We start from the raw sequence: 16945 nt of genomic DNA, 5'->3' as shown, positions 1-16945 counted from the left end.
ATGGATCACATATCCATGCTAGTAAGATTCTTCTTATTTTCTCACACTTAAATGCAACTCTAATATATAATGTGACATGTTCAATTTAAAGACATTTCTGAACTTTTACTATCATTTTGAAAATTCAAAATACATATTTATCGTTCTAGAGGCGTGAAAGTAGTGAAGTTATCTCCTTTATTATTCTAAGCATGATATTCAAAGTTCAATTTCAATAATCTTTTTTTTTTTTTTTTTCCGGCTTTGAATGTCGTTTTAATTTACAGTAATTGAGAATCCAACATGCTATTATGTTGATGTGCAAACTCCAAGAAGTTTGAACCATGGACATATTCTACGCGGTGCAAATTCCAGTTTATCTAACGTGTCTAATAGCGGTGGTTCATCATTTGGTATGGTTGATGTGTCTCCTCGTGGTGATATTTCAAGCATGCCTTATAATACTCGGAACTCAAACATGGGTCTACACCAAGAAATCAATGGGTGGATCGTATCGGAACCTGACTATTCAAATTCTTCTCCTCACACGTTTGGTATTGATGGAAATATTATCGAGGCAAGTCCAAATGCCAGGGTGGTTTCATCTACACCAATCGCTAATGTCGAACCCAACTCAAATTTTGTGAATGAACCATTGCCTAGAAATTTTAGTTTTCCTGATCCGTCTCTTCTTGCTTCTCAGTTTTTTGGTATGTACTCTCTCTTGAGTTTTTGTGAGTCAATGTATACATTTGAAAAACATGTTTTCTTAACCCATCTTTAAGTTGTTACATATACAAAATTTCTCAAGTAACAAAGCTTAGTTTGGGTTAATCATTATTGCAGGTAAAGATTCATCTCCTTGTTTAAGTGGTGTATCGGACGACTATCATGGTTCACCTTCCTAGGTAAGAAACTATCTCACTCCTCCGTCCATAAAATTTTGCCTTCTGTCGTAGTAATAATTATTGCCATGGTTCTTCTATATTTGCTATGGCTTAATATGTATCTTTGACCATGAATGTAATTAAAATGTTATGTTTTTTTTTGTTTGTTTTGTTTAACTCTTTGGTTCCTAAGGGAAGGCTCCCTAGTAATATGGAATCCGATCGAGACGTAAGTAAAGTCTGATCAAGAATTGTTAAAACTATAAATTGAACTTAGATTTCTGTTGAAAGTTTCATCCTTAGTTTTTTCTCTTAATTATCCCATTTTGCATTTGATTGGCTACATATACTCTTGTCATCATGTAGAGTACAATTTAACCCACGTAGGTTTTTATGCATTTAGTTTTGACCCATTATTTTAATTGTTTATCTTTCTTGCAGGTTGAACAAAATGCTTAGAACAATGTTGAATCTCATGCTTTGATATTTTGAAAGTTTCCGCACCTCTTTACGGAACGGGAAATGTAATCTAGAACTCTTATGTAAGATAGCGTAGATAATTACATGATATTTTTTTATCTTATTACTTTTAATATGGAGTTTTTTTTGCCACATGTACTTGGCATTTCAGTACTTTACTTTTTAGGGTGATTTTATTTTATTTATGTGTCATATTCCATAGTTTTATTAGACCTAGTACTCAAGATCTAAACATTTGATGTCAACACTGCTTTATTTTATATTAATTTTTTTTTTAAAAAAATAAATAAATTTTGGACTAATTTTGTTTAATATATATATGGGGCTGCTAACTTACAACCACCTAAAAACATTAAGGTGCAAGTTAGCAAACTACACCCACTTATCTTTTACCAAAAAACTCTTCTTTTACTATTTTAAACTAACATTAGATAAATGATAGTTTTGTAAATTCACATTAAATAAAACAAGAAATACGCTAACCGTTTTCCCTCAAAACAAAACATGTTTGTTTGATGTACAGTTTGTTCACAATTGCTCAACAGCTTTCTATTTCATGAGCCAATTAATTGTTTAATACATTCATGTACATCAACTTTGTTTTCTTTGAAAAATAACACTAGGTTGTGCCACTATTCCAAATCTAATTCACGTAAAAAAATGCAATTGAACCCCACAAAAATATTCATGTCACCTTAATAAAAAGAGAAATGATATTTGAACATCCATTTTGTGACAATCTTTTCTATTACTTTCTCTTTCATACTCACATTATTTTTTACTTTATCTCTCTATTGCTTTGATTTTCGTACAAATACCTATTTTTTCTTTGCAAATTATGGCTGTCCCTATAATTAAGGTTCTATGTTTTTTTTTTTTTTTTTAATATTGAAATTGACAACACTATGTTTAAGTGGGTGTAAATTAGTGAGGTGGGTGTAAATTATTTATCAAAAGTTATAAAAATGAGTGTAAATAATCAAGTGGGTGTAGGTTGCTAACTTGCACCTTAGTATTTTTAAGCAAGGATATATGTGAGAGTATTCTCCTTTATTCTTCTACTGCGCATCATATGTTGATTTATTAATTAATTTCCATGAGACGCGACACATAAAGCATTCTCCTTTATTCAACTCATGCCTTCAATATAAGAACCTCGTTCGTGAATAATTTGTACATAACTTTACTGATGCACTGTCATCCTTGAAATATATAATAGATCATCATTGAGAAAGAAAAAAAATTGTGTTTGAGAAAGGGAACTCATTGTTCAACTTTTTATTTGAATAGATCATCATTGATCTGCAATCCAAAATAATAGAGAAAAGGTGGTAGTCAATTTAAAAGGGACCGGTTTAATTGATGGATAATTCATAAGTAACTCTATTAGTGTTATGTCACCCTTGAGATATGTCCTAGCCTTAGTGAACCTCTAAGATCCAATTCATCTATTTTTTCTTTCAAAAAAAATAAACAAATTTGTGTTTGAGAAAAGTGGTCTCATTGCTCGGTTATATATCTCAAGGAAGCATTTAAAAAAAAAAAAAAACTCAAGGAAGCATCATTTTTTATATTCAACATACTATTATATTGAGGATATTTATTGACGCCCAATTACAATGTAAAATCATACTTTAAAGAAGGACAAAACTTATATGCATTTTCACATGTGCAATTTTTGTTGTTGATAACAATTTTTATTTTTAGAAGACAACTTTTTTATACTTTTCAAAATAAATAGAAATAATTTTTTTTTATCTCTTTGTAAGATGAACAACAAAAACTGCACATATGGAACATCGTGTAATATTTATCCTATAAGAAAATTTAAATCTATAACTAATAGTAATAAGCCTACAAAAATATAGAAATAATCTTTCAAAACTTATCCTTTCAAAAAAAAAAAATCTTTCAAAACTTATCATCCAAGAATCTAATCTAATGTAAGTGAACAAGACAATCAAAGTAAATACTCCGTTCGTCCCATAATAACTGAACCTTTTGTAAAAAAATATTGTCCTAAAATAATTGACTTATTTCACTTTTCAATACAATATTAATTTTTTTTTTTTAATTATAACTCTAATTAATACTACTTTTATCACTTCCAATTCAATATATTACACTTTACATTTATGATAGTAGAAAATGCACCAATACATAACGAAAGTTCTTAAAACCATTTGTGTCTCCTTCATTTATACATTTCTCTTAATTAATACACGTGTGATATGAGCAAATGACTCAGTTAATCCGAGACGGATGGAGTAGTTTTTTGTGGTTAATCATCCGATTATGAGGGGAAATTATGCCCTGGTAATTACGAGTTCAACTCATACGTAAATATTGCTTAACCAATAATTGTTTCCATTATGAATCAAACTCAGGTTCGTCGACTGGGAGGTAAATAAAGAGCTTAACCAATAATTGTTTCCATCACGTTTTTGTAGTGTCTACTAGGGGTGTAACAATTCTGTTTGGTTAAGTTTTTCAGTCAAAAACGATGATATTCAGGTTGGTTCAGTTGGCCTGAAAATGCAATTAAAAATTATATATATATATATATATATATATATTTCCTACTGTTTGTGTAGGTTGCAATTTTCAATCAAAATCTCATATATATTACCATGCATACTAAACCAAAATTTTAAATTACATTCACAACAATCTAATGATTCGTATTGCATACTTGCTGCATATTGCATAGCAACACAACAATCTACTGATTCAAACTGCATATTACATCTCATACTAAAATAGTGTCATTCTTTTCAGGCCAGGGCTAGCAGATATTAAAAAAAAACAAGTTAGTAAACCATCGGTTCGAGAATCAAACCAATCGAGTTCAGTTTCCTTTGGTTTCATTTGATTTTTGAACCAAACCACCAATTTGTTTTGATATTTTCGGTTTAATCCGAAGCGATTGCACCCCTAATCTCTACTCCTAAGTTAATATCCGCATAATCTCTTTTTGGGCTTTCACCCCTTTATATATATAAAATAAAACACAGCTGTCATCTCACTAATAATTCTACAAATTTATCTAGTATGTAATGTAATGATGTAACTTAAGCCTGTTATTCTCAAGTGGGGCAAAAAAATGGGTATCGAGTTATTCAATGGCATTTACATACAGATTAGAGAAAGTTATCAAGCTCAGTTTGCAGATCCTGTACGGATTTCAGATTAATAATCTGGATATCTTCACTTGTGTATTCCGATTGTAGAAGGGATTGTACTTGGATATGAGCTTCAATAATATTAGTCCTACAGGAGCACGAGAAAAGCATTTGACAAGTAAGATTCTGCACAATTCAAAAATAACATTCTGAAACAAAAACTAGATGTGATGTAAACCAAAATTAAGCAGTTGTTTCTAACCTAACATAGAATGAATGCACAACATATCATCTAATTAACTGCTATCTTTTGAATTAAGGTCTCTTAAGTCTTAAGTTGTTATGATTGTTTATAATCTTAATCTTAAAGTTGTACATTAATACATAACAGAAAAAGAACGACAGGCAATAATTAACTAATTTATGAATAAGAAAATATCAATAATAAAGAATAACTGTCTTGCTTATGCTAAATATATGCTAATAATCTACATAAAATAGTTACACCAACACCTTTGGAGAGAATCAACTAGGGTTTGAAAATTTAATGTGGGCTCGGTCATATCCCAGCTCCTGACACAGGAATCAAACTACACAAATGGAAAGGTCAGACTGCATCCTAAAATCAAAAGAGAGCCGATCTATGGAACAGGGGCCTGGAGTTCCAGTATGCAGAAAGATCAACTAAATGGGAACTACAATCTGGGAAAAGACAAGTTGAAGCATACAAAAGAGCATCAATATATGGAAAAATGAGTGAAAACTGGATTATGGGAGCCAGTTTGCAGAATGACAGGCCCAAATGGGAGCCAATGTCTACATGAAACGACAAGGATCTGGCAACATTTAAGAGGTTCAAACTGCATAGTGGATAGGATTGCAGATCAGCTTTGTAAAGAAGCTGGAACGACAAGGATGTGAAACAGAATGGGATATTGAGACTACGCTCTTAATGTGGCAAGAGTAGCTAAGGAGAGATCACAGGCTATGGTTTGGCAATGGTCAAGTCCCATGAACTCAACAGAACTGACCGAAGAAGCTTTTCTCCAAGGTAGATACCATGTTGGAATTAATAATGGGGAATATATATAGAATATTACTAGTGGTGCTTCTAATATTTTTTGTAAATATAGAAAATAAAGAAAGACGATAAACTAATCTAGGAAAGAAGACAAAGATAATTAATTAAAGGGTTAGGCTTTTGTAAATATAGAAAATAAAGAAAGACGATAAACTAATCTGATTGGATAAATTTGATGATTTGGCATGTTGAATGTGTAACGATGGGTGACGTGGCACTGACACGTCATAATTTTTAAATTTTAATTTTTAAAAGAATGTTTGGAAAGTGAAATACCCAGAATACCCTTAATGATAAATTAAAAAAAAATCCATTTCTTTTTCTCCTTCTCCATCGTAAATCCCCTTCTCTCTTCTTCCTTCTCTGTTTATGTTCTTTCTTTTCTTCTTCCTTCTATTCTCTTCATCAGTCTCTTCTCTCTTCTCTTCTTCCTTCTATTCTCTTTTCAATTACATATTCATCTTCTTCCTCACTCTCTTTTTCAATCTCCTTCTTCTATCATCATTTTTTTCTTCAGATTTTTTATCACTTACTTTTACTCCATCTCCCTTAAATCTCTTTGCTCCCTTGAGATACAAACCCCAAATCAATAACAACAACACAACATAGCAACAACAACAACACAACATCAACAACAACCCCAACAACACACAGCAGCAACAACACAACAATTTCAAACCTTTGACATAACCTCATTAAAAAAAAAAATCCATAAATTTTAGAACTTGTAGTTGAACCCATAAATCCATAAAATTTCTAAAAAATAAAAACTTAGAACTTGTGAAACATGAAATTACAGATTGCAATTCCAAAACCCGAAATTTGCAAAACTTAGTAGTTGAACCCAATTTTTTTTCCTAGCAAACATAGAACTTGGAATTGCAGATCCCAATTCGAAAACCCAAAATTTTCTTCAATTTTTTCCAGCACATGGCCACTGCAGACCCTGAATTTTTTCTTCAATTGTACGCTTCTCTTCTCTTCTCTCACGAACCAGAAACACAAGCAAAGTTGAATAAGATAAGGAAAACAGTGAGGGAGGAGGAGAGAAGGAAATTGAAGATAAAGAAAGAAAAGAAGGGAAGGGGAATACGAAGATGGAGAAGAAGGAAATCACTTCTTCACTTCTTTTCTCCTTTTTAACAATTTATTTTTTTAATTTTATTTTGATTTTTTAATGACATGTAAATGTTTTAATATAAATGGGTATTAAAAAAATCAAAAATAAAATTCTATACACACTCATCATGCCACATCAGCCAAGTGATCTAGTCATATGGGGTTCGGAGGATAAAACCAAAGAATCTTCTAATGTCGAGGGGGGATCTCCAAGTTTTTTTTCATAGGGGCATAAACCAAAAGTCGCTCAAATGGCAGGGGGGTAAAAGCCTATTAACCCTTAATTAAAAGTATCTACACTAATAATTTTTTTTTCAGATTGAAAAATTACTGAATAGCCACTCCTGAACCCTTGACCAACAAAAAGGAAATAAAATCACGCAATCGAACTGTCACAGTACAGGTAGGCAGGAAAATGTTTTAAATATAAATACATTGTGTAAAAACTCACTTTATTGGTTTGAAAAGTATTGTTCTTGTTGATGAATTCTGCAAATAGAGCTTCATCTTTGCTATCACCACTGGCAGTTGCTCCTGAATAGCTGTCTGGACCTATTAGACATCAGAACATCAGTTAAGCTTGATAAAAGAATGGGATTAGGAAACTTCATCATGTATAGATGAATGTCTTGATTAAAGAAGAGAATTCACAAATCAAGATGACACAGTGAAGTTGTTTCTTTCTTTTTCAACTTATGGCCAGTGACAAACAATACAATTCTTGGGTTTTGGCATAACGTCCCACGAAGCTTTCATAATTGATAAGTGTACCCACAAACACACACGACACAAGTCCTTTCAGCAACTTTGGTGATTTGGCATAATGGTCCAATGAATGAATAATGTATACATACTTCCAATGAGTAACAACCTACCTTCTGAACAAGTTCAGCCACCTTATCTGGAGTAGCAAAAGCCTGATTCTTCAGAGGTTTGGCCATAGCTGACTCTAGTTTTTGATTCGGGGCACCAGTAGATAATGCAACTTTCACTGCAGTAACCTAAAAAAGAAGGAAAGTTTGGTAAAAATATTTCTTTTAAATAAAAAATAGTTAACATAGCAAGTGTTTCCTAGAAGTTTTGTTACCAAAATAATAGCAAAAGTTACCAGGATAGATTGTTCACTAGTTTTGGATTAAACTCATTTATTTGGAGCTTCTCAACTAAGATAAGCATTTGGTTCCTCATTTACATAAAGATTATAGGCGCTCGAAGACAACTAAAATGACAGAGCTAATGAAAAAGCTAAGGCGCGCAAACTGATTTCAACTGGCATGGAAAGCTATTATTTAGAAGAATGGTAGTTAATGCAAGTTTATTTCAACTTTTCTTTTCCTGCAGGTAGTTTTTCAAAAGCTTATCCAGACAGAGTCTACAAGTACTTGGGAGTAAAAAATGAAGTATTTTAGATAGATAGAAGATCAAGACAATGAGATCTGCATTGTGCAGATACCAAATATCACTAGACCAGTAATAAATTTACAATTACAAGTGCCTTCGCTTTAAAGCCATGGGTCTGTTTTCAGTAAACGGCCACCAAATAAGTATACGACTTGATTATAGACACACCTTTGTAACAAATGAGAGCAACGGATCCACAACTAGCTTAGTAACTGACATGATGAACTCTTCACAAGTGGCTTTAAGGCTTTTTTCCAGTTCCTGAAAGAAAATACATGTCAAAAGGCATTAGATAATGGTTGAAATTTAAATAGCAGCAGATGAATAAAATTATTAAAGAAAATTACATAACAACTTTTTTTAAATGACTTGTACCCTAAATGGGTGGTGAAGAGTGGTCAATATGGTGCTAATACTAAAACTATTTTATTTCGCGGTTCACATTTTCCTTTAATTTCTCATCTTCACAGGAAATTCCGTTTTAATAACTCTCCCATCACTTACGAATCTATGATGGTATAGAGACTAAAAAGCATATTGGATGACCAATTATATACGTACAAAAAATTGTATTAATTTGAATTTGAAACTTATTTTCAAGGATTAAATCCAAAAAAGATATTCTGAAATCTTACATTTTTAGAGGGTGTTTAGTCAAGCTTCTCACAAGATAGTAACAAAATAGCAATGCACAACAAAATATAAACAACAGTTGCTTGTCAAGTCATTAGTCCAAACCATATAAATTCCATAAATCACAAACCTTTTTGGTGTCAATTTGATTTTCCAGAACTCTTGGAGACAATGTCCTCGCCAATGACGTTGACCTTGACCAGTCAAATAGCGAGGCTTGACCTCTTAGAAGTCTCCGCAGATGATCCTGAACCATATTTCGTATATTCATGAGTTCAATAAGACTTTCCTTTGGCATGATATGTTAGTGATATTAAAGCTAAATCATCGAAGTCACAAGGATATACACATATCTCAAATCACCAAAGTTGCTTATGATTTTAAAACAGCATCCACATAGAATTTTACATAATATACACAGGCATATGGACTAAATATCGTTGTTTTGTTTTTGTAGTTTACTAGACATTGGTACTTTGACAAGTATATTTCATATTTGTTTTATGATATTTATTGGGTGGTGCCTTTTTTTCTCTTACTAGAGTAAAACCTAATCATCTTCAACAATAAGAATCTCTTTCCCAAAAAAAATTCCTTGGGTAGAGGTCATACATTTCACAAAAGCAATAGGCCATCCTAGTACTGTACTGCATCCCCGGTCTCTTTTAATTTTCTTTTGTTTTGTTGTTTTCGCCCCTTTTCAGCCTTTTATGGTACCTTACCCTTGCCCTGGTATCTTGTTATTCATTTTAAAAACGTTTTATTTCAAATAAATTAAAATACTTGGCCCTTAGTAACTAGTTCATTTGGTCAATGGTTCCAGTTACAGGTAAAATTGCAAGAATCTGTCTTCTATGTGATGTTATGGGCTTCCGACCATAAAGAAGCGTTATCATCTCAGCGTCATAAACATGGACCAGAAGTTATTGTCTGCTTATAATGAATTAAATTATGTAAAATGAACTGACAAGAAATCACATGGTTCTTATTTCAGACTACAGGTTCTTTCCCTTTCTAACAAATGACAACAGTCTAACAGACAATTACATGAGGTCACAAAGCATATTATTAGGCTAAGAGACACTAACCAGTAAATGGGAGAAATCAAGCTCCTTTTGCGTGACTGAAAATTCAATATTGAAGGGAGCAATCTGGAAAACCAAAAAATATTATTTACAAATTATATAAAATCTACTAGGTAGTTCATAAGGTAAGTCAAAACACACAAGCATTACCTGCTCCCTTAAATTTAGAAGATGCTTTATAAGGAAGAGTTGCCCATCCATTTGAGATGATCTCTTTGCAATTAATTTGCTTGCTTTCTGTGGTAGACAAGAGAAAGCAGCAATCAGAAATCGAGTCAACATTAAGCCCTTGAAGCACATCAAAATTTGTAAGACAGTTTGTCTTGTAATATGTGTGAAATGTGCTGCTCTAGCTCTATTTTTGCATTATTCTAAAGAAATTTTTCCTCTCTAATAAACAATTTGGAATTTTCGTGAGAATTGGGTCTATCCTAAGGATCTACGTCAGTATCTCCATATCAAATTTCCTTCCCTGACAATATTTATATTGCACTGATATAAACATCACAAGTATATAGACAAGATAGCGGATTTTTGCTTAACCTGAATAGATGTCGAGCAAACTTCCACTGCTTCCTGATTGAATTAACGAAAGCTGATTGTTAATAAATATTCAAAGAAAAGGAAAGAAACTAAAAATAGTTCAAATAAAGCCTTTAATACCTGTGCTAAACCTGTGAAAACTTCTGACTCTAAACAACGATACAACTTTGAAAGGCACGATAGGGTTTTCTCCAGGGGAGGATACCATGTCTTAAACGTATCTGGGTTTCCATCAGCCTACAAATTAAGAGCAGAAAGCAAATCACAAAAGATAGAAAACAAATATATAGAATGTTTAGAATGCCATGTACAAGTGACTAAATGAAAACATCAAACAATTATCATCAAAAAGATATATATCAGATTGTAATTTCCAGCGGTACAAAAAGAGACCAGAAACAAGCTTGTAGAAATTTGGAGCCTAACTCATCCTAACAACCGGCTTGTAAGGTGAGGAGTGCCTCCTCTTTTATAAACTCTTATCTATCTAACCAATGTGGGACTAAATCCACCCCCTCAAAGACAGGCCAACACAAGGCAACTAGGGGAAGATCGCAATTAAGGTGGGATTAGCAACACACCCCCTCATTCTTGAGGGGGGATTTCCAACAAAGCTACATCACACATACAGCTTTGAGCATGCATGTATGCAGCAAGCACATGAGATCTTCATTAATGAGTCCACATCTGAATCAATACCTAACAAACCCTCCCAAAGGTAAATTTGGGGCAAAACTGGAGGGCATTGACAAAATTTAAATATTGTTTGGGAGTTGTATTTCTACATCCCATAAACTACATGGTAATATTTGAAACAAAAAAATTAAAGACGAAATAGAAGAATTAACTCACAGTTGTGATGGACAAAGTTCACATAAAAAGCAACTAAATCTAATGCAGTAATGTCCAAAAATCCTAGCTCAACTGGCAAAATGCCGAAACTGTTAGGCCGGACGCCATGACCAGGGTTCGAACCCCGGCACCTCCACTTATGCGTGTGAGTTTATTTATAATGGCTTTACCATTTCGTCTATCTACCAAAAAAATAAAAATCTAATGCAGTAATAAACACCACAAACTCAAATTACTATGACTAATGAGCATAATGGAAGAAAACTAGCATGCAGTTATACAAGACAAGAAATTGCAGGGAAAGACAAATTAGTGATTTACAGGATTGATCTCAGATGTACTTTCAGCTAATCTTTTCAGCTTTTCAGGGTAGTCCAAGTCTTCATTAGTCGGCATGTAGTTCGCTATCTGAAAAAAGATCCGGTAAAAAGGTATCAAGAAACCAATGTATAAGAAAAGAAATTTGAAGTTTTATTGTAGAAAAACCATTTCAAGAGCAAGATATGGTGAGTCAAAAAGTTTCAACTTTCAACCAGCAATAGAAAAGATAAGGAACCCACCTCATCCCTTATATGAGTCCGAGCACGAAAAGTCAACCGCTCGTGTACATCTGCTAAAATTCTCTCAAACGTAGGACGTAGACCAGCCAATGACTCACTCCGTCTACTATGTTGTTCCCCCAGGACCTCCATTTTTAGTATATCAACGAGTTCACAAAGAAAGTCAATATTTGTTTCATGAACTAGTTTGGGGCGCAGTGTATCATATAAATATGTTGACCTGCAAGTAAAACGGATCAAATCAGTAAGGCGGCAGGCACCGAACATTTAAAGAATGGCATTCCGACTAGATGATAAGAACAAATAATGAAAAGGAGACTTATAAGTGGGAAGTATAAAACACTATTCTAATGCTCATTTACTTCCTTTGTCAAACACAAACAGTAACTGGACACATTTTCATACCCATAGTATTTCCAACCACACTCATAAAGACCAAAAGATTCTGTGTACTTAGAATATGCAAAAAGACTATTACAAGCTTAACTCTCCATACATAAACAAAGCTACCTGTCCATTATGTGAAAGTTCCTTTCCATATCCATAGCTATAAAAATAGTGAGCTCTAACTTCCAAGGTACTAAGTGGGAGGAAATGAATTACTGGAATCCTTGAATATAAACCTTTCTCTGTTGTCTATTTTTTTAGTCCTGTTTTCCTTTGAGTTTACTCTAGTAGGATTGACTACTTCCCTGTGCACTTCTTTTCAATTTCCTAAACAATATTTTTCTGTTCAAATAAAATAAACCGAGTGTGCTTATGTAACAGGAAGACAAACTTACAGAGGATCCATTAATGGAGATAAACTCGAAACATCCTTTGAAGAAGCTGGGAAAAAATGATCAAACAGCTGGTGTTCAAGTTGACAGACCTGCATTTCAAATTACAGTGAATAAGTCAAAAAGGCTCTGTTTGAATTATATAGTAACAAACTTCAAAAAAAAATATGATTCGGGGTTCTAGTTTATATTATTATATACATTATACACAGAAAAAAGTTATCTATCCAAAATAAAAGTTATATAATTGAAAGCTGTCAGCCAAAATTTTAAGCCAACCATAACTATCATAGTGCAAACGGCCTTAATTCTATCTATAAAATACGCACCAGCGACCAAAAGCCATTATTTAGCTGCACAATGTTAAAAATAACTTACCTGTATAAGATATGCACATCCTGATCTGGTCAATGATGGCAAGGACTCTTTCTTGGAAAATTCTGATATTCGTCGCTGAACTATGCTTCTTATCTTCAAGGAATACAACAAAGAATCATGCAGTCAGTTGACTCAGTAATATTGAATAAATAATACAAACAATATAATGATAAAGCTCGTATCATCTCACCAAAGAGAGGCGTTGCTCACAGTATAATCGGTGGCATTCTACAAGAATTTGACTATATTCTTTCCTTGAAGACCTGCTTTCAATTTCTTCAAGCAGCGGTTTAAGCTGAAGAAGTCACAGTTAATAGGTGTACAGAGGTCAGATAGAGATATTGTGCTTAAAAATGACCTTAATGTTATGTTGTTGTCAGTGATAAACCTTCTCATCAGCAGATTTATTTCAAATAACATGGAGACGCTTACCTCACTTGCTGCTGCCTTAAACCGAACATATATTACAGAAGCCTCTACTCCCTCAGAGATGGATGCTCTGTCCCCCCCACTTCCTCGAATTGCTTCCTGGACCTGATAAAAAGGTATCTTCCAAATTACTTTATCATAGAATTTCAAAACTATGTATCCTTGAAGAATACATATAACCACACACTTTATCCACTTAACCTGTTAAATTAATTTCACCTGAGAAGAGGCGCCTTTAAGAACGGCAAGCACATGAGAACGCATCATGCCCAGTGCCCGAGACTATAAAGATACAACTATTCTGGATTAGTATGTATAAAATATTTGTCAAACATGAGCTATCATAGGACTTACGGCCATAGATAGTTGTTTGCTATAATTACTCAATAATTCTCAGTAGTTAAATTTATTTACCTGGAGTTGACGAAATTTAAGCAAGTAAACGCTGGATTCTGCATATTGTGGATTGCTTTCAACATATCTAAAATAACAATCAAAATGTCAATGATCATAAATATTGTTCAGTCATTACAAAGTACATAAATGATGTGGTTTAGTACTCACGAGATGCATTCATCAAGCCTTTTGAGAAGTGGGAGGAAGTTTTCGTTTCCAACGTTCATATTTGGAGAATAAAAATTGGTAGCAACCTGCATAGCAGAATTTAAAGAAACCACATACATCATCTGTAAATTCATAACTATGTGAAGTTTTCACTTTTGCATTCATAAATTCTGAATAAAACCAAAACCTCGAGACCCTTTGTATGAAGAATACATAACTTTATTTAAGATAAGGTAAAAAGAAAATATAAAAAATCCATCTCCACTAGGAGAAGCATGCAGAATAAAAAACTAATAGAAACTTATTTCACAATGTTGGGTAACTTTGGAAGATGATGACTCTTTGATTACAGATTGCACAGGAAATGACTAATATTAGCACTAATTATCGCATTATCCTGATGTCTACCAGAATGGCACCTTTCGATGTCAGATATTATAAGGTATTGGAGAATACAGATTTATTAGGTCCTATTAACATGTTGACATTGACATTCTTTAAAAGTTCACATTCTTTAAAAGTTATATGCAATTAGGTAACTAAAAAAACAAGAAGGAATTTAAATCCAAGAAAAAGATCTAGTCAAGCTAGCAGTCAAACCTTACATTCTCCAGTTCATCAAAGTAATTGAGTTTACTACGAAGTGCTTCCGCAAAATCAATCAGTCTTTGCTTCTCCTGTACCTGTAATAGGAACAAACAGATGAGCAAATCCATAGTTTCAGCTGAAGAAGAAATCCAATTCATGATAAAACAATAAAATCATACATTTTAAACTTCAAATCCAAATAACAGATACAACAAAACGTGTTGCATGTAACACACAATAATACTTGTCTTTGCAACCCAAAATCTCTAGTACCATTAACCTGTTTTTTATTTAATTTACTAGTGATTATATACATATACATAAACCTATTTAGTGTGACCAATTATTAAAGGAGTAAGAGATTGGATTGAAAGGGCAACCATTATCCACAGGTCACAGTGACTTCCACAATCATTCCAGGAAAAACAAAAAATAAACAATAAAAAGAAAAATGAGATTAAGTAACAAATCCATACCAGTCTATCACATGCATCATGAAGCGTCTTAGTCTTTGTCGCAACTGCCTGATGCTGCAACTGTAGTTCATTGAACAAGTCGAGGGTATCATCAACCTGTATGAGAGCAACAAGTCCAAATGCAAACCAGAATGAGAAATAAATCAAATAGTCATCAAACCAGACAGCCACTACTAAAACAGTAAAACTGGATGGATAAAATTTTACCTGTTGAAGAATATCATCACATGTCTGTATCCGCTCCGTTAGAGTACTCACATAATGTTGATATTTCTCTTCAGTCTACAATGAGACAACAAGTTCAAGAATCCCACAATCAAAACAAACAATTGTTCCTATTTGGATAAACAACTTAATTTACAGCTTATTGCATAAGCGCTTATGTATGACCTATTTGTATAACAAAGATAAACTAAATTTTTTTTTTCTTCTTATAGGCTATAAGCAGATTTCATAAATTATCTAAAAGAGATTATGAGAATAAGCTAAAAACAAGTTATGAACATGTGATAAGGTGTTTTCATAAGGTCTCCCAAAGAGTCTCATAAGTGCTTATGCCAGTAGATAAGCTCATATAAAGCAATTGAAACAGATTGAAAAGCAGGAAGAAATTGTGTAAATAAGACATGACTAACCTCTGATTTCATAGCAGATTCAAGATCTAAAAACCACTTGTAGAACTGCATTGAATTGAAAACAAAATTAAAAACACAACAAGCATTGAAAATCCAGAAATCAGATTATGTAAAATACTTACTTGATTAGTATTAACCATAACAGTTTTAATAGCACCGGAATCATCAAAAGAAGTATCCTCGATGGTAACAGACAATGCATTATCTTGAACAGATGCATTCTCTTGTGCCTAATAATAATAATAATCACGAATAGCAAACATTGCAATTAAAACGAAAAGAGTAGTAGAAAAAGTGAATACCAGGAAATTGAGAGGGAAAGGACGTTCAGAAACAGCATGAGAAAGGGAAATAATGGCGTTTTGTTGTTGATCGGATAAAGGAGCATTCTGCCAAACATGAATTAGTTAGATCTGATCTGATCTGAGAAAAAGGAGATAGATCTATGAAAGAGAAGTACGTACTTGTTCCCAAGTGGTAGTGAAGTTGTAACTCTTTGTAGAAACTTCAGAATTAGGATGTTTTTGCGGTGGACCTCTGCTTCCCATTTTTCACTCTTCTCTTCTCTTCTCTTCTCTTCTTCCCCACTTTCTCTATCTAATCTATGTACACACCTTGAACGCACCGTTTTCTTTCTTCATTTTATTTTGCTTAATTAATTAATAATATGGCATGCTACATGCCATTGTTTATCTTGTACACCATTTAACACATCATTTCCATGTCATTTTAATTAAAAATATCATAAAATTAAATTAAATTGCAAATTAATATTGAAATAAAAAAAAATTGGGGGAATCCCAAATTGAAGAACACAAAAATATATTTAGATAATGTTCATCTTCCTTTTAGATTTGGGTAAGGAAATCTAGAAGGAAAATGAAATGAAATGTTGGAACTAAAAGATAGTTTCCTCACCCAAATCTGAGAACAATGCATCAAGAATTTAATTTTTACTTCAATATTATTAATAGTATTCAGCTTAGCATCGCAAATTTACACTCTAAGTTCAATTTATTTATTTGGTTTTTAAAAAGCCTCATAAAATATGACAAAGTTCAATTTTAGTGCCCTTAATTCAAAACATAGATTTTTAACCATTTCTTTGAATCATAATTGTAATACATGTTTGCTATAACAAGTTTGAATCATGATGAACCACATAATTTTATAGAAGATATAAACTCTACAATAAGGAGATTGTTTAATGTAATATGGCAAACCCACGATTACACCAAACATACATTACTTATTGAATGTTTGGATTGACATTTGCGTCATGTTTCTCACGTGCCAAAGCACTCTAAACGTGATTTATGTGAAGGTACAATTGCAAACTTCTATGTATTTGTGG

At 32.8% G+C, this 16945-nt stretch overlaps 1 protein-coding gene across 2 annotated transcripts; it reads right to left on the bottom strand.

Annotated features, from left to right (window-relative positions):
* Positions 1 to 4298: 4298 nt before the first annotated feature.
* Positions 4299 to 16237, bottom strand: LOC11418608 (conserved oligomeric Golgi complex subunit 3). 2 transcript variants are annotated; one of them, XM_024782052.2, is made up of 25 exons: positions 16056 to 16237; positions 15894 to 15980; positions 15714 to 15821; positions 15592 to 15636; positions 15164 to 15238; positions 14957 to 15052; positions 14498 to 14575; positions 13893 to 13978; positions 13743 to 13809; positions 13548 to 13610; positions 13332 to 13433; positions 13090 to 13194; positions 12900 to 12992; positions 12525 to 12613; positions 11743 to 11962; positions 11504 to 11590; positions 10451 to 10567; positions 10331 to 10363; positions 9938 to 10024; positions 9791 to 9853; positions 8833 to 8949; positions 8238 to 8330; positions 7544 to 7669; positions 7120 to 7220; positions 4299 to 4654 (listed from the first exon to the last, which is right to left on the bottom strand). In XM_024782052.2, exons 1-25 carry the CDS (start codon positions 16137 to 16139, stop codon positions 4531 to 4533), a joined length of 2346 nt encoding a protein of 781 aa, XP_024637820.1. In that variant the 5' UTR covers positions 16140 to 16237; the 3' UTR covers positions 4299 to 4530. The 2 variants fall into 2 exon arrangements, with proteins under 2 accessions (XP_024637820.1, XP_003609938.1); XM_003609890.4 differs by having other exon boundaries at positions 4299 to 4616; positions 16056 to 16235.
* Between the last annotated feature and the right edge of the window lie 708 nt (positions 16238 to 16945).

The sequence above is a fragment of the Medicago truncatula genome, chromosome 4, assembly GCF_003473485.1.
Source record: "Medicago truncatula cultivar Jemalong A17 chromosome 4, MtrunA17r5.0-ANR, whole genome shotgun sequence".
Lineage (NCBI taxonomy): Eukaryota > Viridiplantae > Streptophyta > Magnoliopsida > Fabales > Fabaceae > Medicago > Medicago truncatula.
The sequence above is the reverse complement of the archived record's forward strand: the minus strand, read 5'-3'. Positions and strand labels throughout refer to the sequence as shown.